Raw genomic sequence first — 19,885 nt, forward strand, 5'->3', positions numbered from 1 at the left:
TACTACCATCTCTTCCTCAGCATCTGCGCCCAAATGTCACGGACAGCAGTGCGCAACTCTGGAACACAGGTATCAGCCTTCGTGGAATTCTTTCACCCGTGTCACTGAAAGAGGAAGCTGCGCATGATCGCTCTCGCTGCCCACAGTCGAATACTGCACATTCGCAATATTGCAGACAACGCGCTGTTTTGAGGCTTCGAACCTTAGTCCGGATAGCAGGGTGAATATCATGACTTCTGCGATGATTACACTGTGAGAAAGCAAGCTTGCCATACTCATGTAGAAAGCCTTACTGATCTGCATCTCAGCGTATTTGAATCTACTGCAGAAAGAACATGAGCTTGATCGTTCATCTAAATCCAATGCTATCCATCACTCACATGCAGGACTTTGGCCTACCCACAAATACATACCCTTCGGAATGATCAGCCCATGAATGAGTGCCCGTCCGTCCCACAAATCGGCTGAGATAGAGGAACCACATTGTCCACTAATGCACTGGGCAATAAAATTCAATGTGACACAGGTATGTTGTCAGTGGCGTACTAACTCTCTCATCACAAGCGTACCGATGGGATCCCTGCGGATACATTAGTGAAAATCGCTGACAGTGCACAGCCAACTCGCAGCCGAAGGCTTTCACGGCAGACGGCATCCACGTATGGAAGCTGCATCAACCTTTCAAAAGGCAGATCTTTGCCGTCGCTGGCATCCAGAATTTCCTTGTGAAGCCTCTCCTGGACATCTTGGTGGTGAGCAAGGCGCTCGAGGGCTCGGGCGATGGTGTTGGAAGCAGTATCGATTGCAGCAAAGATGAAAGTGCTGCACAGCGCGTAGACATAAAAGACCTGCTCAGTTTCACCGAGTTGGTATACCTGATCTGTGCGAAGACCTCCTCAATCGGTATCTTCTCGTCATCTGGGGCCCTGACATGGGCCTTCACTGGTAGAGGAGATCGATCAAGGAATCCGTGGTAATATTGTCTTGAGACAGCACGTACCAAGAACGCTGATGATAATATTATCGTCGTCGGGGTCCTCCCACACTGCTACAAGTCCATCGCCTTCGTGCGTATTCTTGACTTTTGCCGCGTAGACCTGCCTCTTCTTATCATACAATCTGTCGAAGATATTTGTGACATTCCGCAGGGGCTCGTATGGTAGCACATCCACCACTTTCCTCCAGAATCACCCCGGCGCCAGCGCTTCCGCGAACGGCAATAATGCCGCGAATCAGTTCAGTTTAAAAACCTCTGCGCTTCGAGAGCATGAGCTGACTGTAAGATCTTCCATGAAATTACAGACTGACAGGACGACCTTCACATCTTCTGCATACTGGTTATTCCCTTCACTTACAAGAGAGTCAAGTGACCATCCCATACTGCCCTGTCCAATTATCTCAAGAGAAGCACGACCGAGCCAATGCAGAATGTCGATCTCTTTGGAGGCATCATCAACGCGTGTCGCGAGCGCGACACGAACCTGAAATGATACCATTGTGACTGAACTACATCAAGCGATAACAAGATATGTGCGTACCTTACGGGCGACACTGTAGAATATCGGCAGCATGGTGCGAAGTCTGTTCGGGGAAAACGCAGGGTTCATCAGCTTGCGCTGCCTGCGATGTTCCTCACCTTCCGTTTACTCATCAGTTCTGACCATATATGGCCGACGCTCACCTCGGATAGCCAGGAGGTGGTGACCGAACATGAAGCCCGTCTGTCTATGTGAATTATTAGCGCGACAGAATATGATAGAAATGACAGCGCTCGCACCTCGTGAATTCTTCATACTGCTCGTACTGGTTTTGGTTCTTCACAAGCATTGCCTGCAAGGCCAGAGGATCATAGATGTACAATACAGGGCTTTATCGTAGGCAAGCGGGCCTTCAGCATGCACTACGACAAAAAGCCGAGAAGCGCACACACCGAAGAACTCGCGAAGTCTGACAATTGGGCCATAGTTCTGAACAACTTTGAGGTGGGAGTCGAGCCTGCAACGATCGAAATACTGGCCTACGTTCCCTGCGGACATCGTTAAATAAGATCAAGGTCGTCTCTTTCAGGGATGTACCATAAAGGGAGGACTGAGAAGGAGGCCCGGGCAAGTTGTCAAGTGGTTTGTTCGCAGCGAGCCAGCGAGCGATTCTCCATGAGATACATGCTGTTATGGTCAGCCCAAAGGCTTGCAGAGGGGCCGTATGAACCGCCATGTTGCGATAGTCCGACAAATGGTATCACAATATAAGTGCGATCGTGAGAGCACAAGCTGGGGCCATTGTTCGCAAAGTGCGCCTATGTGAGAGAAAATGTCAACATTGTGATCAAAGTAGAAGCAAACGCAAGACATACTTGCATGACTTCATATCTTGCCGTTGCATACAATCTGCAGTCCCGTAGATCTTCTTGGCATTCCCTGATTGCCACTGAACAACGCTTATATATTCGAGGAACCATGAGTTGCTTATCAGACCCTCATTCTGAGCAACTGCGGTGGCAGTCCTTCGAAGATACTGTACGTATCGATTCACACGGGAGACTATGCCTCACATGGGGTACGAGCAACTTGTAAGCGCTATCGTGCTTCTTGACCAGTCGACTGGAAAGCTTAAAAAACGGTACTTACAGGAAATTTGACGCGTCTATTTCCGCAATGGGCCATGGTGCGCCCACCCTGCGGGAAGTCGTCCTTCGTTTGACAGAGTTGTGAGCTTGGTTGGTAGTGATTAATCATTTCAACTTGAATATGATACGTCCTGGCACAGTTATAGATCTCAGCACATACAGTCAGATTTCTACGTAGCACTTTTGATTCCGGAGCCACAAGAAAGCACAAGAAGCATGGTGATTTTTTAGTAGCGGGTTGTAGGATAGAGACATACGCCGTGATGGGTGGTACTAGACGCGTTGTTGACGCATTGTTGTCGCGTTTCGGAGCTTAAACTTTATATTGCCTCTTTCCGCCCTACTCATTGTTCTCGCCTTCCCCCCGCCTTCCAGCTTCCCTGCTCGTCTCCAGTGTAACCTCGAACTAGTTTGCGGTTTCTGTCAGAGTCCTTATAATGCCACCTCTTAATGAGTGCTAACTTGAAATGTGGATGCGATTGCATTGACCAACGCCTCGATGTTCACTGGCCCTTATTAACCAAGGACCGTTGAACGTGAGTGACGATTTTCGGAACACTATACTTGCCACTGGCATTCTGGGCGCTGCATTCAGCGGCCGCCTCGGCGGGTAAGCCAGCTAAGAGCGCTTCGCCTGTGCGCCATCATGCTGAATTAGAAAACAATCCTTTTCCAACGTTTCTACGCTTCAATCATCGACTCTCCAACCACGAACTCGTTGGTTCACTCTTTCTGCGATTCGCAGTGTGCTCAGGAGTTTCGTCGAGGTAGGTACATCCACACCCAGTCGTGATCGTTCCAGCATGCGTCTCCACGTCGTGACGTTAGAGCCCGCTTCGTTCTCTAAGAGCTCTGGGACCAGTGGTGGTGGCTTCGAAAGGTATAATTGAACGCCGTTCAACATTAGCAGTGGGAATGGAATGCAAATCGTCGTGCGGTTATCAGTGCCATCGTCCGTAGGTTGAGCATGACATTGCTTGCATCGCTATCATTATGCACTTCAGATAATTCGACGAAGTTGCAAGCGTACATGGAAGCAGATTTAGCTCAGATCAGAATATTTCGCAGAATTCGAACATTGATGATGACTTTCAGGCCCGCTATACGTCCGGGCAACACCGCCATTCTGGTCGGAAATAATGTCATTCCCTAAATCCGCATCGTGAAGGGAACTCGTTCTTGTGGTGAATGCAGGCTCGTCATCTCTGAAAATCTCCCTCTACGACCGCCTCAAGATCTCGAACGACCCGATGCCCACACACGCAGTTGTCAATCTTCTTCTCACTTCCAGCATCACCAATATATCCTCCTCACCGGGTCCTTCACCTTCCAAAATGCTTTTCACCCTGAGGAAGGGCGTGAGGCGAAGAGCAGAAGATTGACAGATCGATGATCACGCTGCCGTGTTCGCTCATTTCCTCCGTTGTCTCGACCCAGTCGTTATCAATGAGGAGAGCTGCCTCACATTGGGAGGCTCACTGATGTCGCACCTCTGTAAGTGAAAATGTCGCTTTTCAGGTATCATGAGGCTTACACGTCCACTTTTAGTTACAAAGGGGCAAAGCGTTCCGTCATGCAGATCTGCATCAAAGCATTGCCAAAGTCCATCCCCTCCGTATTGCGAGTTATGCGATCAACCCCGAGGTCGCTCAGAGGTGAGGGCTTAAGAAGTTCGGCTTCCACGGACTTAGCTGTAAGTCGTTTGCTAGCACTTCTGATACACATTCATCAAACGATACGCTTTATGTCAGGTGCATACATCCTGGGATTAGTTAGACACTATCTACAGAAGGTACATATTCCCTGCTGTACGTGCACACAGGCAACTCACGCCATTGTTAACAGCCCGCATTGTCTCTCATTTTGATAGTTATGCACCTCGGCTCTGGAGCGTCTGCCTGTGCGATCCGAAACGGTCGCTCGCTCGACACTACACTCACTGGATTGCCTGGAGCGACACTCAGCTGCGCAGTCGATCTTTCACTCGTATTCCGCTATATCAACCGTGCAGGGCGTATCGTGCACGACTCAAGCGCAGCAATTGACGTGGGCGTTACTCAAGCAGAGTCTATCCTCAATGCCGAAAGCGGCTGGCATGACATAACGGGGACACCAGACTTCGGCGAGTCGTGCATCGAACGAAGGGGCGACGGCCATTCGTTGGATGATTGGGAGGGTGATGTTTAACTAGCGTTCGACTTGTTTACGGATCGGATCACCAGTGCGGTAGGGGCATATTTCGTCAGGCTGAGGGGCAAGGTGGATGCGCTGATGTTCTCGAGTGGAATTGGGCAGAAGAGTGCGGAATCAAGAGAAGAGGTAGTGCGAAACGTCGTTTGCCTGGGATTCGAGCTTGACAGAGGTGCGAATGATAAGGTCAGGGGCAATAACGGCATCGTGTGTGGAGGTGGGAAGAAAGAAGGACACTAATTGGTTTTGGTGTGTAGAACGGATGAGCAGAGATGAGCAGGTGAGTGAAGACGATCTTCGTTGTGTAGGCTCGCGGAGGGACTGAATGCAGCCAGAACTCTTGCTAGCTTGAGATGGCGAAGCAGTGCGTGCCCTGGAAAATGCATTTTGGCAGTGAACGGCAACTAACGTTCTATTTAGTCATGAATAAGCGGCATCGAAGATCTCCTTATCGCCATTTAGAAGCAAACGCAATGATGTAAATAGCCTCGTCGTTTTTTCTCAGTGGATATGTCTGACCATTCAGCGGCCAGCTCTCTTATCGCCCCAAGGTCATGCGAGTCGACGAGTAGCATCTGTAGCCTGCCATCGAATCGTGCTTCACATGCTGAGCAAAGGGATGAGGTACCTTATCTAACCGACTGGCCTTGATATATACGTTGCATGCCAGCCGAGTGACTATTTCTCGTGTTCAGTATCGGCATGTCTTCGGTCCTGCGTACTTTATCGTTTTTGACTGCGACATGGCTGCTGTGGAAGTTTATCCGCTGGCTGTTTAGCGAGGATCCGCTGCGTGGTATTCCTGGTCCTCCTTCGAAGTCGTTTCTGACTGGTACGCTGTCGAGCACTTTATATAAACAGGCACAGATCTTACATCCTACACTGTCCTCAGGAAATCTGGGCCGATACTTCAATCGCTACGGTTCGGAGTTCCAAAGGGATGTTGCACTAAACTACGGTCCTGTCGTGCGACTCAGCGGCCCTTTTGGCGTACGTATTGTAAGCTTGCTTTGTAGAGACTTACAAGATGAACTCCACGTCAGAGCTCGGCATTGTATGTAGCCGATCCACTTGCACTGCAGGCCATGTTTGTGAAGGACCAGGCCCTATACGACCAGTGGGACGGTATTCTCAGGCGAGCCTTCATGAGGCATGTTTCATTCTACTTGCTCACTGTCGGGCAGGGGATTTGCACTGGTCATTGGCCCCAGCTTGCTAGGTACACAAGGTCAGTAACCAGTACGTGGAGTGACGCCATCTCTCCCACGAGTCTCATGAATCGTTGATAGGGGAGCACCACCGTAGACAGCGCAAGCTATTGAACCCCGCATTCTCGACGAACAGCTTGCGTACGATGCTGCCGGCAATGTACGAGACTATGCACAAGGTTTGTCCACGTCCGGGCATGGAGCGGTTCTGTATTTTCATCGCGCATATTCATTGCTGAGGAATCCAACCTTTGACAGCTTTGTGACGCTGTCGGCTCTCGCATAGGTGCACAGCCCCAGGAGGTTGATATACTACACTGGCTTGGACGCGCCTCCCTCCAGATGATAGGCAAGGGTGGTATGGCTCATTCATTGGACTCACTCGTCGAGGAAAGGCCCAACAAATGCGCAATCGCCGTGAAATCTTTGTTGTCAGCCATTTCGCCATCTGATATTGCAGCCATCTCAATGCTCACTATCTACCGGTGACAGAGCGGCAATGTTGGAGCTCAGCTGGCTGCAGTACTTGCTGCCGATATTTTCTCCCTTAGCCCCTCCGGCCATATGGCGAAAGGTTCTGGATATGGCACCGTATCGGCCGATGAGGAACATGCTGGATATCATGGATACACTGGACAGCATGGCGAAGGAGATCTTCAACGCGAATAAATCAAGACTGCAGGGAGAGGCCACAAACCTTTCAGACTGCGACTACGAGCACCAGGGCATCATCGGTACATTGAGTATGTCAAGTCTCTGATTAGTTAGCAAACTCTCATTATCGCGCCATCACAGTGAAGGCTCATTTAGAGGCATCTGAGGATGCCAAGGTGCCGGAGGAGGAGGCAGTCGCACAGATCGTGTAGGCGTGGGGCACAATGTCTTTGGACCGACCGACTGACCTGAGTCTGTTTCAGTACATTCATGTTCGCAGGGATGGAGACTACATCCAACACGACAGGCAAGATACTGGAGTACCTCGCTCACAGGAAAGACTTGCAGGAGAAGCTTCGTAGCGAAATTCTCGAGGCCAGTAACGGTGAAGACTTGCCATATGATACGCTTATGCAATTACCCCTTCTCAACGGCGTGTACCGGGAACACTTGCGACTGTATGTGCGATGTAGATCTCATGATACTACGACACGTCTCATGGTACCGATAGTGACCCGATTGCCCCACTCGCCATGCGGGAGTACGTGCAACCCTTTGCCACATTATTCCGTGTTGAATTGTTATCCTTCACTAGTGCCTTGGCGGACGCTGTCCTTCCCCTTTCAAAGCCTGTTCGCGGGATCGATGGAACACTTTTACGTGAATTGCCTATTGCAAAAGGAACGAAGATTATCATCGGCGTGCTCGGATCCAATACGAACAAGGACGTGTGGGGGGATGACACGCTAGAGTTCAAGCCCGAACGCTGGCTTTCTAAAGAGTTCTCGACCACATCTGACGAAGATATCAGCGTCCCTGGAATATATGCAAATTTGTATGTTTGAGTCCGTTTCAATGAAGTACCATCGACTAAAGATCGTGTCCTATTAGAATGACATTCGCTGGTGGACCAAGGTCCTGCATGTGAGTGTTGCATTTCGCAATAGCCCAGAACTTCCACTCATGTTTCGCATAGTGGGTTCAAATATGCCGAACTACAGATCAGTACGTCGGGCTGAAACTGCCAACATACGTGGAACATACATGGCGCTGATTATTTATGTTATCAGAGGCTTCGTTGGCGGTTCTCTTGACGAGGTTCTCGTTTACGCCATCTCAAAAGCACATCTTCTGGAATGTTGCGAATGCGATCTATCCCACCGTGGGCAAGGACAGCAACTATATGGAACTTCCGCTGATAGTGCAGCGGCTGGAAGGCAAAACATAAAAGGAATATCCGGGCTGCATGCCAGAAAAGGAGTGATTGATGACGCAGAGATGTGAATTCCCACTTCCCACTCCGATTTATCACATACCAAGAGAGAAATATAGGATGCCATTATAGGATGGTGACTCGTATACCCGAACTTGTGGAGAGAGAACACGAAAGAAAAACTGCCACTCAGAGTTGCGCGAATACACAGAAACGTTCACGTCCCTATCATGGACAGTGAGAGGAGTGTTGAGTCTAGTCTGTGACACTCGCCTAGTCGCTTCGTGGAGAGATGAGCTGACAGAAGTCGAAGGCGAGCATCGGTTTCATGTTAAGCTTAACTGAATGCCACTCGCTGGCTGGAAACACCAGACAGAAAAAGGACTCGTAATCGAGCGCGCATCATTTTGTTATCATCGCTGCTGGACAGGCACTCAGCTGACCTCCACAGGAATTAGGGCGCACGATTCGGCGGCATCATGACACATGAGTTATTTAGGACAAGAAATACATTGAGAGCTTAATAGGCTGTGTAAGGCCGGGACATGCTATAGCTATGCCTGAGCAAAGGTTTGAGCCTGAAATCGACGGAGGGGCGCACGATGACGCATCTTTCATTCACAGTCCGATCGTACCTGACCTGCGGCAGTGCTGTGAGAGAACCTCCGGAGCTCAGTGCGGCGCACCCTAAATTTTCAGAGACAGCCACTTGAAGATAGCTCGGATATGCTGCCGCGGAGCGCCGTGCTGAGGAACGTGCGTCCTGCTGCTAAATGAATGACGGGTCGGCCCTGAACGTGTGACTTTTGAGTTCAGAGATGCGCGGACACGGAAGGTGAAGATCAAGGAGAGTCTGACAGCGCGTAGTTTATTGAAGAAGAGAAGCAGCCGGGTCAGAGTATGGATGCAACTGCACCGTCGTAGCGGATAGGAGATAGTAAGTTGGCCGATGGGACTAGCCGAGGGATTTGACATTGCAAACGGTGCTCGCGGCGTAACGTGAGTCTGAGTTGAGCATGAATATTGCACGGCGCACGTATCTTGTGGGCACCGATACCTAGACCGATGCTGAAACACAGAAAACGTACTAGGCAGTACCATTGCAGGACCCACGTTGGCGTTGCAGGCAACTCCAGCCAAAGAGTTCTACACTCTAGGGTTGAGTACCCCGGCGTACTTCAACGTGGCAGTTATTCGATGTCGAAATAGCTGGCAAGATCCAAGGTTGAGGAAGATAGCTGATAACGTTCCTGTTCCCACAGCGAACCCTTCGGCGATTGACAGATTGCTCCGCGACCGTCATACTATCGCAGATGTTGACTTGCTGGAACGAGATGGCTTTTTCCCATGGATGCTGAGCGCTGTGTAAGGAGAAACGTTCAACGAGGCTTGGAAAGAAGAAAGCGCAGTTATTTGTGCGCGCGTCATTGATTGGGAAGCACATGGACGAGCTGTCACCCGCATGATCCAACGAGACGCACTACGTTCGTCAGCACACAAACTCCCAGTGCATGCGCAGTTTTAAAGCCAAGTCTCGCGGCGATAGAAACGACCCAGGAATCAGAAATGAACCAGAAAGCAGACAACAGTAGGGATGTAAGACTGGTGAAAAATCGGAGTCTGTGGCGGAGCGCGAGTGGTGCCATGGGGCAACCGCGAACGTGCGTTGCTAGAAAAGGCAATCCACCAGGGCCATCAACGCAGAAAAGATACCAGATCCTCCGGACCACCGCCTGCCATTGCACGCTGGATCGTCCATATCTACCCCGCTCGCCATGGCCAGCGCCATCACCAGCCCTTGTCTCCCTCCCTTCACTGTGAGCGAAGACTCGATAAATGGCCGCCAATCCCTCCAAGAGGTCCAGCCTCTCCCAAGTGTCCTTGATCTTTGCGTGAGTGCGTCATCGTGCTCGGTGGACAGATAAACGGCTAACGCGTTTTGACGTATAGCTGTGGGACAGCACTGTTCTCTGATGGTGAATTATCTGAGCAACAGATGGTATGAACGTGTCTGATGTATATTGCAACGTGCAGGATATGCCAACAATGTGATCGGAAGTGGTGCGTGCAGAGAGTTTTTAACAAGGAGTGCGCTCACGTTTGCATCCGTCGGCTTGCAGTGAACACTTGTAAGCCCTTACTGCCAGCCGGAGTATATACGATGTCTCAATATTCGACTAGTACTGAAGCGCATATACGGCGCCGATGCAGTCGCCGCTCATAATTATAGCAACACCCTCTCCAGTGTTGCTTTTGCGGGCACGATCGTCGGAATGCTCGTATTTGGCTATCTCTCCGACAGGCTGGGCCGGAAGTTCGGTATGGTGCGTAACATATGCTCCAACTTGTCCTCATCGCGCGCATATATACGCTTGCTGACGCCATCTGCAATCTGCTATGTACAGATGCTCGCAACGGGTATTGTCGCCCTCTTTTCAGGTCTTTCCGCCGCGTCAAGCGGCGCTCACCACAGCTTCGGCGGCATGCTCTCCATGCTGTGTGCGTGTCGGTGTGTATATGCGCGTCTCACAGCTCCTCTCTTCACTGCCAGCTGACTGTATGCGCGCCTTTCCCTGACTAGGTTCTTGCTTGGCATCGGCGTCGGCGCAGAATACCCCTGCGGATCTGTCGCAGCCTCGGAGCAGTCCGAAGAGCCTGGTATCAGCAAGAATGCACAGCATAGGTGGTTTGCACTTGCAACAAGTGAGCAGTGGCTGCATTTCATACCGTTGTGGACAAGCTATAATTGCTAATTGTGACTATGCGCGAAGACACGATGATTGACGTCGGGTTCGTGGTCGGGGCGTTCGTCCCGCTCGTGCTCTACTGGATGTATGTATCTTTTCTTCCCCTTCAGTTGCCACCTAACCCGTTCGCCCATCAGCTTCGGCGAACACCATCTTCGCGCTGTATGGCGGCTGTCCCTTGGGCTGGGCGTCATACCTGCGCTCGCAGTGCTCGTCTGGCGTCTCCGCATGGACGAGCCGGCGCGCTTCAAGAAGGACTCGATGGCGCGCACGAGGACACCGTATTGGCTCATCATAAAACGCTATTGGGTTCAGCTGTGTGCGATCTGCTTCACGTGGTTCATTTATGATTTTATTACGTGCGTTTCATTCGCCTTCTCAATGGTATTGATGTACTGATGGTAAGCCCGTGATGATAGGTACCCTGTGAGTGCTTCTTGTGAACATTTTCTGCTTATAGCACGTCATTGACTCGCATTTAGTTCGGCATCTACTCCTCTGTCGTCGTAGATGAGTAAGTGACGCATGTGTGCGTCAGATCTGTCTCTCATGACATATGTCTCCTCCAGCATCACGGGTAACTCGACCGCCCTCAGCGTCGTCTTCGGCTGGAATGTCGTGATCAAGTACGTTTTCTTGTCTATTTTCGCATCGCGCTCTCACTCGACCGCTCCACGTCGCAGCTTGTTCTACATACCAGGTGCGCACGGGATTGTATTTAAATATGATGTACACAAACTGATGAGATTTGTTATGCAAAGGCACGGTTGGTGGCGCGTTTCTCGTCGACTATCTCGGCCCCAAGTACACGATGGTGCGTTCAGCTCTGACAGTGCGGGACGGGCGAGAAAAATGCTGACTATACATATGTGGTCAGATCAGTGGTCTGCTCGCGCAGGCTATTATTGGATTCATCATGAGTGGTCTATACAAGCAGTATGTCAGATTGCTTTTGATGGAGTTTTGAGATCTGATGTACAGGTCTACAGGCTGACGCACCACATCGCCGCATTTGCTGTAAGCTTGTGGTCCATGCGAAGTACTAATCAGCTGGTTGATGGTCGTAATAAAGGTCGTCTACGGGATTTTCCTCAGCTTTGGCGAAGTCGGTGGGTCTCACTCTATATCCGATTATTCTGTGCGCTAACAATCGGGATAGGCCCCGGCAACTGTCTCGGAATGCTCGCAGCGAAGAGCGGCCCGACCGCTGTCCGTGGTCAATTCTACGGTATCGCGGCCGCAGTAGGCAAGGTTGGCGCATTTGTGGGTACTTGGGGTACGTTCTTTCCGGTTCTTCGAACATGCTGTTAATTGACAGTGTGCATATATAGTCTTTCCCGTGATCATCGATGGTATGCGAGCTCATCCGTGGCCTCTTCAGCGATGTGTATGACGAATTCCTGGCAGATTTCGGCGGCTCAAGCAGTGATAAGGGCAATACTGGGCCATTTTGGATCGCCAGTGGTGCGTGTCTGCTAATCGCTTGACACGTAACTGCACTTGCTAACGATATGTGGCTGAAACGCCAGCCTTGGCCGTTTTAAGTGCCATTATCACCTTCTTTTTCATCCGGCCGCTCTCACATGACTGCATGGTGGAAGAGGATCGCTTGGTGTGTCGTTTTTATCTCGTTCCTCGCTTGCATGACTGAGAACCTCTGACTGCCTGCTGTTGTGCAGTTCCGCGAATATCTAGAGGCGCATGGCTTTGATACGTCCAAGATGGGCCTCATCGAGACAACAGAGACCTGGTCCGAGGATACGCCATCCGAGAAGGATGTCAATGCCGTTAGTGAAAAAGTATCGCCAACGCCGGTGTGAGCGGCTGCGCTCTCCCTCCGCTCTACATTTGGACGTTCTTGCCTTGTCTCGCAGCGCTAGGATATTCCTTCCCTGTCATCGCCACGTTCCACCTACTTCTGGGGAGCTGTCGGCGTCGACCATGCTGTGTGATGTGCTGTTTAACATAATGTATTGTGCTGTCTGGATATGTCCCTGCTTCTCTAACGATCTCCTCATGACCTCGAGACTCTTGCTCATGTAATTGCATATAGCCACGGCATCTCATGTAGCTTGGATCTGCTGGATATTCTTGGTCTTGTTCCTTGCAATACGTTCAACAATACCTTTAGTTGGAATGAATAGCGAACATCCTCACTTCAGGGCACATGGGTTTGCAATATATATGCAATAATCTGTTCAACGCCATTGATTATCGCAGACCGCTCATGGATCCCACAAGACAGATTTCCTGCGCAATACGCTCGGTATCATGTTCCAACGGCCTGCCTGCGTGGGCTTTGTCGAGTTTATGTCGAAGGAGGAGAGTGATCTGCTCGTTCAGCTCGGCTTGACGTTTCTTATGCGTTTCTGAAACTATGCTGTCAACTAACGACGAACTGCGATAGCCATGAGACGCATTTGCAGACCAAGTCTTTTTGCAAGCTCGTCTTTGTTGTTGGGCAGAATGACTGCAGGGTCAATGGACGTTGCATTCCGTAGGAAGCACTCTTTCTCGTGCACTGGAGGATAAAGATCAATGCAGTGCCTTCAAAGGCGATCGGCCATAAAGCAGTATCAGGACTGACCTAGCTCGATAGACCGCTGGACTTCGCTCAGTATGCGATTAACGCTCTGCGACGCCAATCAGCCGGAATTCATCCAAATACGGGCTTTCGCGAGGTCACAGACCTTTCCCCTTCCTAGCTTTATGGGATCGCGTGCACAGTGTTCCGCCACAACTTTCGTGCGTTTCGAAACGGAATGACGGAGAAGGTCTACGTAGCCCTGTACTGCACTGGCCTTATCCTGCAACTCCTGCTGAAGGATGGGGGCAGCCCCAGCACTGAAGGTTGATAGCTGCGTCAGTTGAAATTGTGAGTTACTGAGCACAGCGAGGACGCATGACAGAGAACGCACACTTTGAAGCGATTGTGAACTTGCATGTATGAGCGCTATCGAGAGATCCGATAGTGATTGCAGCTTTCGCTCCTTCTCCATCTAAATCGCTACACGTTAGATAACGCACCGAACCATCAGTTAGTATTGCTGTATGCGCCTACAATCCGCTTCTGTATCTTGTCAAGTTCGGCGTCATCTGGAGCTTCTGAGAAAGCGGGCAGCAGCGAGTGATATCTCAGATTCTGTGAGCATCGAAGGCGTGTCTGCTTCTTAAGACGGTCGCTGCAACTTTGAGGTCAGTCTCCAACGACATCACATCAGCAGTAGAATATGTACTGTGCGAGGATCACTCGCTCGTCGGACATGTGTAGATTCATTGCATCGGAAATTGCTTTCATTAATCGCGCTTCGCCACTTCGTTCGCCTTCCTGCTTTGACGATTGCAAGGAGATCCAGAGGTGGGATAGCCGGACGTGAAACGAGTGAAAGCTCTGATGGGACGCGTTATGACAAGTGATCATTCACCGTAGACATAAAGCTCTTACCGCGAGCACGTCCTGCGTGTGATCTGCACGGATGTGAGGTGCAAAATAGCGATTTGTATTACGCATTCCCGTCTCGTGAAGGCGGCCCTTCTCCTAGGTATTTGTTTGGATTATGTTCAAATCCCGAAATTGGATCAGCGGTGTCAGACAACTCACGGACTTCCGGGACGAGATATCTTTCCTGCACGCGCCCTCAGCCACATTATATATGAGAAACGTCATGCTTCAGCGTACCGAAGCTGCATCATCATGTCACTGATGCATACAAGCCGTGCAATGCGATTGGACTCCTTTTGAGCGAGAACGCGTAGAAGAAGATTTGTCCCTCGTGTCAGCTGAAGATCGTCTTGCAAACGATCAGCTTCGCGTTCTACAGCATACTGAGTGCGATGTCTAGATATCAGATCAGCCAGCCGTCGATACGTACGACTTAGGTACGTGTCGTTCAGTAAATTGCGAAGGCTGTCCTCTGCGGCGCGCCGTTCTAACTTTGCACCATCCAGTCGGGTCTTTGTACGTTTGGTGACAGAAAACGAAGAACATGCCTGTGGGGCTGCGCTCTTCCTCTCAGATGTTGACGCGCTTCGCGTGCAGTGCATGTTTTCCCATCAGGCGAGAGCATACGTGCGGAGTATACCACATACCACTGAAATTGATGTCTGCATACCGCTGTTTCTCGCCGTCCTCGGATATGTCGAGCAACAAAGAGTAGCACATCTGCAAAGGGTCCTTTGTACAGTCGATGAAGATCATCCTGTGAGACCACAGGGGCGCCGATGTCTTGAAGCCATTGATAAACGTAGTCCTCCGTGCCAATGTCCTCTGGTGCACGATGCTGCGTTGCTTCGGATAAAGCGGCGTTGCAGGCGTTCGGTGGCATGGTCTATGGATCGATGAATGCAGTCCTAAGTGCCTTCAACCTTTTCAATCGAAAAAAACAACTAGGGAGAACAGGGAAGGAAAAGATCAAGGAGTTTTTAGACGGTTGAACGTTGACGTTGCACGATGCAGGTTGCTGAAGCCACAGACGCGTGGCGTCTCAGGTGGTGTCGCGTCCGTCCACGTTACGTGACGTTGTACGCAGTGCACGGATATATCTCTCATCCCCTTCCTCAAAAAACATAGATCTGCCCAGGGAGACAAGAAAAACTGGCATTTTTTTGGGGCAGAAACGGTGCCTCGACACGTAAATGTCGCGAGGCTCGACATTGAGTTGCACCTCGAACTACTCGGCCGAGCATCACGAATGCTGGGTACTGAAAACACATAGACTTCTAGCCGAACGCTGAAGCAAAGCACATGTCTGCCGTACACTCCGCAGAGTCATACGTGAAACCTCTTCGCTAATTATCACCTCGACCTGGGCATCTGTAGAATGGAGGATGGCACTCAGCATATGAATCATGCCAAGAAACGCTCAGACGCTTCCGTGCATCTACCATACAATTCGCCTCCGATGTCACGACGCCGCCTACCATTGCGCGTGACGCAGGCGAGTGCGCAGTGGGGAACTTGTGGCGAATGGGTCTATACGCGCCAACACATGTACTCACTGTCATTATGCAGAATGCTCAGACGTGAGGCAGATTCGCGCAAACTACCTTTGGCAACAGCATTCGGCCTTTGGAGTTCATTCCATGGGAGAGTACGAACATTTACGTCAGCTTCAACGCCACCATGGCCACACGCCACGACTTCGGCCAGCGGTGAACTTCACAGGGCATATGGGGTGAACGTTGAACTGCTCATGATAGAGCAGGAAGACGACGTATGATAGCGCAGGAAAGGAAGTACGATATCCGTTCAACGAGTCGTCCGCAAAGGTAGGATGGATCGATCGTGTGCCATACAGCTGAAGAATCAGTGTCTGATCCTCATAGGAAGCAGAGTCAATAGATAGAAATATGACATACGCCGCGGATGAGAAGTTCACTCATGCTCACTGTATATTCAGTGTGAACGCGTGCCAGCCACGAGTGATCCAGTTGCTGAGCTGCTACAACAGCATCCCTCGAAGTGTGTGGATACAGGTTGCCGAAATCATGCGCTCGACAGTATGCTTCCGGAGCCTCAGAGGTATCGCCAATAACTGGGATACCTGGTTGTCCTGTAAAAGATAGAAACGTGCTGCGTGGTAATCTGGCGTGATGACGCGTCCGTGCATTCCACAGCTACAAGAGAAGTACATCCACAGAAATGTCGGGATGGGAGATCGAATCTGGCGTATGTCCGCTAATGCTGCATTGGCTCAGGGCCTCCGCTCGTACTTTGGCTCTTCTTCGCAAGCTCGTTCCTATCAGAGTGGTCACAAATGTAAGCTCAACCTTGATGTCAGCAATGTGAGCCGCTATAACGCACCGAAGCTGCACGCTGAAGTCATCCTCAATATCATCATCGTCCCAGTTGTCCTCCCACAACTTGTCGCCCCCAGACTTTGCCGCCCCCGGGGCTGCTCCTCCTAGATGAGCCAAGTCTGTCTGAGAATCATCCCAATCTTCGGATAGCATATAATTGTTAGTGAATGAGCGTGCGAGAATGAAACGAATGAACGAACCCGCTACCGCGAACTCTTCAAACTCATCGTCCTCCTCCAGCATCCCGAGATGAGGTATAGCTTGCTCCTCTTTCAAAGATTCCGATGGTTTGAATGCATCGGAGGATTTTGATGATGATGCATTTGCGGACATGGCTGCAGCGAGGATAGAAGCGACGCTGAAATCGGCGTCTGGCAAGGAGGGACAAGGCAAGGAAGGACAAGGAGGCTCGAGGAGAGAAGCGACAGCTGAATGCGGCGTCGTCTTCACAATATGCACGCGTCAGCACCTGGTGGCGTGGGAATTGCAAGTGCGACGGAAAACTTGTACCCAATTAATATTGTTCAAGCACAGGTTCTGTCTGACTCGTCGAGGAACATGCGTGGCGCAATGCACCTTAGGAGCCAACTACATAGAGGCACGGTTAGAACGCTGATGCCTATTGCGAAAAAGAATTGACTAAATACAATAGCAAAAATATGCGACCAACCGGGGATTCGAACCCCGAATCTTCAGCTAGTTCCAGCGCAAAGGTTGACCGGAAACTGACGCCTTAACCATTAGGCCAGCCGGCCATTGTTAGAACACCATTTATAATTCTCTCAGTCTCATAAACTGACACCTAAACCATTAGGCCAGCCAGACTCCACAGCTTTGATAACTGAGTTAATGCACAAGGAAAGAAGTTCCATAGACTTGACAATCGCTATCGCATATCGCAAGGCAATTGCAGACCTGACAAAATCTCTGCTTGGTACAACGTCACTGGATGGCTATATTGCAAATTTAATTTATCCTCCAGTAAATAATTTTCCACTCACCGATTGTCCGATTCCATGCCAGCCTCTAACCAAGTTGATCTTCCCTCACACGCCTTCACCTTTGGTATACTGATGTTTTTTTTGTTGAGTATCGGAGGTACGTGATCGAAGAACATATGAAGGTCGTTGATCAACATTTTCTGTAATCGATATCAGTAACATTTCAAAAAAAACAATATTACAAAACTCACCTGTCCACGGGCCTTGATAAACCTAGGTAAATGATATACCAGCTTTTGTCCATCAGATGAATAGGCAGACCTGGGAGTATTGTCATCCCAGGTCTCCCAGTTAGCAGGTTTTCGCTTAGAGCCCTTCACAGCATGTGTAAAATTGAAGTCGAAGATCTCTGAATTTGGGGTAGCTATATTGTATATTGTTATTTAAAATACCTACTTTTATTTGCTTTCGCTCTTTCAGTCATCTTTCTCGCTTCATTTTGCAAGTTGACCTTCATGTGCCGCTCTGCCTTCTCCTTGTTCCTGGATAAGACACAATGTTGTCAACATCAATTATTGTCACAGTATTAAGTGGCACCTTTCTTTTTGCAGTAATAAAGTCATCATTCAGCAACCACAAGTGATTATTCAGACGCCAACCTTCATATTGGTCTCACAAAGTGGATACTTAGACAAACAGCATAATACCACCACATACATCGTGGATATGACTGTGTCTACCACATAACCATCAAGCATCCATGATTCAGCCACCCAGTCACATGACACTGGCCACTTGCCCTATTCAGAAGTTATCAGGCGTTGGTCACGTGACACCAGGCCACTTGCCCAGAATGGAACTCTTTGGCCCACAATAGGCTTACCCATGCTCATTGGACCACCAAGCTAGCAAGCACCCAATTCGCTGCTCAATAGCAGCACCAACTACATGGCTGCCAAATAGTAGCACCAGCATTAGAATATGTGCTATAGCAGAACCCCCATTGGTCACTCAATAAGTGGCACCACTTCAGCTACTCAAATAGTGGCACCAAATTCAGACAATTATCTCATTGGATAAAGTAGGATTACCTTGGCGTATCCACGGCCTTTATAGATAGTTGCTATAGCAAAGTCCAGAACCATTACTGGTTTTGGCAATATGTTCACATGTAGACAGGACAGGACCCCAGTAAGTACACCATAGTTAGGGTACCCAGGGTCCACCACTACATGTATATAAGCACATGAGGATCTAAGGGAAGACCTTACATTCATTCACCTATTTCATGCGGCCTAACAGCCAATTCACCCCCTTGTTGTGAGCATAAGGCTAAGGGCCCTTTGAGCCCCTTTTTAGGCTGCATGTCACTGCATGCCTGGTTTGGCCCTACCTGGGCAAACCCCTTTTTTGTGCAGGTCACTGGACGCTGGCAAGCATCTTGCTGCCATTTCCTTGCCTTAGGGCACAGGATCTAATGTGCTGTGACAATTATACATAAGCTTTAAACACTTACATTTTCGGGCATCTTTGTCTCTTTTTGTCACACTTATCACAGGGCTTAGCGCTAGCACCTTCATTATGGAACTTGGTCGTACTGTCTTCAACGTCTTGGTTGTTGGACTTAGCAGCAGCATCTTCAATGTCTTGGTTGTTGAACTTGGAGGAAGCATCTTCAATGTCTTAGTTGTCAGACTTGGAGAGAGCATCTTCAACGTCTTCATTGTCAGACATATCTGACAACTCTACATCTCCGAATACCTCTTTTCGGAGCTCTTTAAGCCTTTCTGTGGACAATGAACTGTTGAGGTGAGCCTTCAAGCATTGTTGAACAAAGTTAAGACTTACGCTTTCATGTCTTCTATGACATGATCCCACAACAATTGTGTCACCTCCTAAATAATGAGGTTAGAACCATGATGCTTGCATAGTGAACAAATACTCACCATATCCTCACCTTGATCAGGCAGTTGAACCATCTCAATATCCTTCTGGTCATTGTTGCCATCCTTATTGCCGATGTTCCTCTTCCACATGTCGTCGCTCACGTCCTGGTCCAACATAGACTTAGCTACATGCTGGATAGCATGGCCCTGTTAGCTCACTCTATCAAGGATGGAGGAGGGTGGGAGCACACCTAGAATAAGCTTGTGATGCGCAAGTTCCCTTTGAATGCCCTGCAGCTTTGCCGCATACTCGTCGGTCAGGTCAACATGGCTGAGGGGATTTTTCTCCATCGAGTCCCCAGAGAATGCACATTTGATGCCCTTGCTGCTCATTGTGAGGCTCTAGGAAAGGATGGTGAGGCAAAGAGGTGGTGAGACTTGGTCATACAGAATTTGGCTCAGCCACAGCATTAAAGGAATATTTCAGACTCCACGATACTCCGCTGCAGCCATTAATTGGCACCATATATGTCGAAAGTACTTCCACTTTCCGCACTCTAATTATCTCGCAATTTGATTCATGTTTTGCTTACAATTGTACAATATGCTGGTGAGACGTAA

The 19,885-nt window shown here is 49.7% G+C and overlaps 8 protein-coding genes and 1 non-coding gene across 9 annotated transcripts; 3 read left to right on the top strand and 6 right to left on the bottom strand.

Moving 5' to 3' along the window:
* Positions 1-61: 61 nt before the first annotated feature.
* On the bottom strand, positions 62-483 carry LAESUDRAFT_731899 (uncharacterized protein). Its single transcript, XM_040910136.1, has 3 exons — positions 381-483; positions 294-322; positions 62-236 (listed from the first exon to the last, which is right to left on the bottom strand). The coding sequence occupies exons 2-3, from the start codon at positions 301-303 to the stop codon at positions 73-75; spliced, it is 174 nt and encodes a 57-aa protein (XP_040758568.1). The 5' UTR covers positions 304-322; positions 381-483; the 3' UTR covers positions 62-72.
* LAESUDRAFT_665209 (cytochrome P450) lies at positions 426-2,214 on the bottom strand (the record flags this gene model as incomplete). Its single annotated transcript, XM_040905174.1, is given in 11 exon segments — positions 426-498; positions 610-822; positions 876-942; positions 1,001-1,174; positions 1,192-1,204; positions 1,251-1,481; positions 1,539-1,636; positions 1,682-1,725; positions 1,778-1,867; positions 1,927-2,026; positions 2,076-2,214. The coding sequence occupies 11 exon segments, from the start codon at positions 2,212-2,214 to the stop codon at positions 426-428; spliced, it is 1,242 nt and encodes a 413-aa protein (XP_040758569.1).
* Positions 2,215-4,285: 2,071 nt separating this feature from the next.
* LAESUDRAFT_665214 (actin-like ATPase domain-containing protein) lies at positions 4,286-5,056 on the top strand (the record flags this gene model as incomplete). The annotated part of the gene is given in 4 exon segments (XM_040905176.1): positions 4,286-4,319; positions 4,378-4,418; positions 4,472-4,802; positions 4,818-5,056. Coding segments are annotated over 4 exon segments (645 nt in total), but the record flags the coding sequence as incomplete, so codon positions are not given.
* A 368-nt stretch (positions 5,057-5,424) lies between these two features.
* LAESUDRAFT_524978 (cytochrome P450 monooxygenase) lies at positions 5,425-8,112 on the top strand. The gene is made up of 15 exons (XM_040902804.1): positions 5,425-5,648; positions 5,709-5,806; positions 5,860-5,951; positions 6,001-6,044; positions 6,106-6,203; positions 6,283-6,455; positions 6,517-6,767; positions 6,820-6,886; positions 6,942-7,136; positions 7,190-7,219; positions 7,274-7,513; positions 7,570-7,602; positions 7,655-7,683; positions 7,749-7,958; positions 8,011-8,112. Exons 1-14 carry the CDS (start codon positions 5,519-5,521, stop codon positions 7,904-7,906), a joined length of 1,638 nt encoding a protein of 545 aa, XP_040758571.1. The 5' UTR covers positions 5,425-5,518; the 3' UTR covers positions 7,907-7,958; positions 8,011-8,112.
* A 1,482-nt stretch (positions 8,113-9,594) lies between these two features.
* On the top strand, positions 9,595-12,834 carry LAESUDRAFT_816298 (metabolite transporter). Its single transcript, XM_040914764.1, has 22 exons — positions 9,595-9,783; positions 9,842-9,867; positions 9,926-9,952; positions 10,012-10,020; positions 10,073-10,215; positions 10,297-10,400; positions 10,473-10,594; positions 10,663-10,723; positions 10,776-10,997; positions 11,058-11,064; positions 11,121-11,152; positions 11,208-11,264; positions 11,322-11,338; positions 11,400-11,452; positions 11,516-11,574; positions 11,628-11,655; positions 11,711-11,747; positions 11,798-11,914; positions 11,970-11,990; positions 12,046-12,102; positions 12,168-12,250; positions 12,318-12,834. The coding sequence occupies exons 1-22, from the start codon at positions 9,728-9,730 to the stop codon at positions 12,456-12,458; spliced, it is 1,479 nt and encodes a 492-aa protein (XP_040758572.1). The 5' UTR covers positions 9,595-9,727; the 3' UTR covers positions 12,459-12,834.
* LAESUDRAFT_753004 (uncharacterized protein) lies at positions 12,455-15,100 on the bottom strand. The gene is made up of 12 exons (XM_040911754.1): positions 14,728-15,100; positions 14,511-14,665; positions 14,318-14,453; positions 14,240-14,264; positions 14,084-14,176; positions 13,875-14,029; positions 13,700-13,826; positions 13,557-13,637; positions 13,329-13,496; positions 13,226-13,271; positions 13,067-13,159; positions 12,455-13,007 (listed from the first exon to the last, which is right to left on the bottom strand). Exons 1-12 carry the CDS (start codon positions 14,961-14,963, stop codon positions 12,850-12,852), a joined length of 1,473 nt encoding a protein of 490 aa, XP_040758573.1. The 5' UTR covers positions 14,964-15,100; the 3' UTR covers positions 12,455-12,849.
* A 1,159-nt stretch (positions 15,101-16,259) lies between these two features.
* Positions 16,260-17,041, bottom strand: LAESUDRAFT_525164 (uncharacterized protein). Its single transcript, XM_040902806.1, has 3 exons — positions 16,638-17,041; positions 16,442-16,577; positions 16,260-16,376 (listed from the first exon to the last, which is right to left on the bottom strand). The coding sequence occupies exons 1-3, from the start codon at positions 16,768-16,770 to the stop codon at positions 16,316-16,318; spliced, it is 330 nt and encodes a 109-aa protein (XP_040758574.1). The 5' UTR covers positions 16,771-17,041; the 3' UTR covers positions 16,260-16,315.
* A 58-nt stretch (positions 17,042-17,099) lies between these two features.
* On the bottom strand, positions 17,100-17,192 carry LAESUDRAFT_t93. The gene has a single exon. It is a non-coding gene; the product is annotated as a tRNA-Arg (tRNA).
* A 33-nt stretch (positions 17,193-17,225) lies between these two features.
* Positions 17,226-19,657, bottom strand: LAESUDRAFT_717903 (uncharacterized protein; the record flags this gene model as incomplete). Its single annotated transcript, XM_040907373.1, has 5 exons — positions 17,226-17,382; positions 17,439-17,578; positions 17,630-17,651; positions 18,895-19,037; positions 19,484-19,657. The coding sequence occupies 5 exons, from the start codon at positions 19,655-19,657 to the stop codon at positions 17,226-17,228; spliced, it is 636 nt and encodes a 211-aa protein (XP_040758575.1).
* Between the last annotated feature and the right edge of the window lie 228 nt (positions 19,658-19,885).

This window comes from Laetiporus sulphureus (genome assembly GCF_001632365.1).
Source record: "Laetiporus sulphureus 93-53 unplaced genomic scaffold LAESUscaffold_72, whole genome shotgun sequence".
NCBI classification, from domain to species: domain Eukaryota; kingdom Fungi; phylum Basidiomycota; class Agaricomycetes; order Polyporales; family Laetiporaceae; genus Laetiporus; species Laetiporus sulphureus.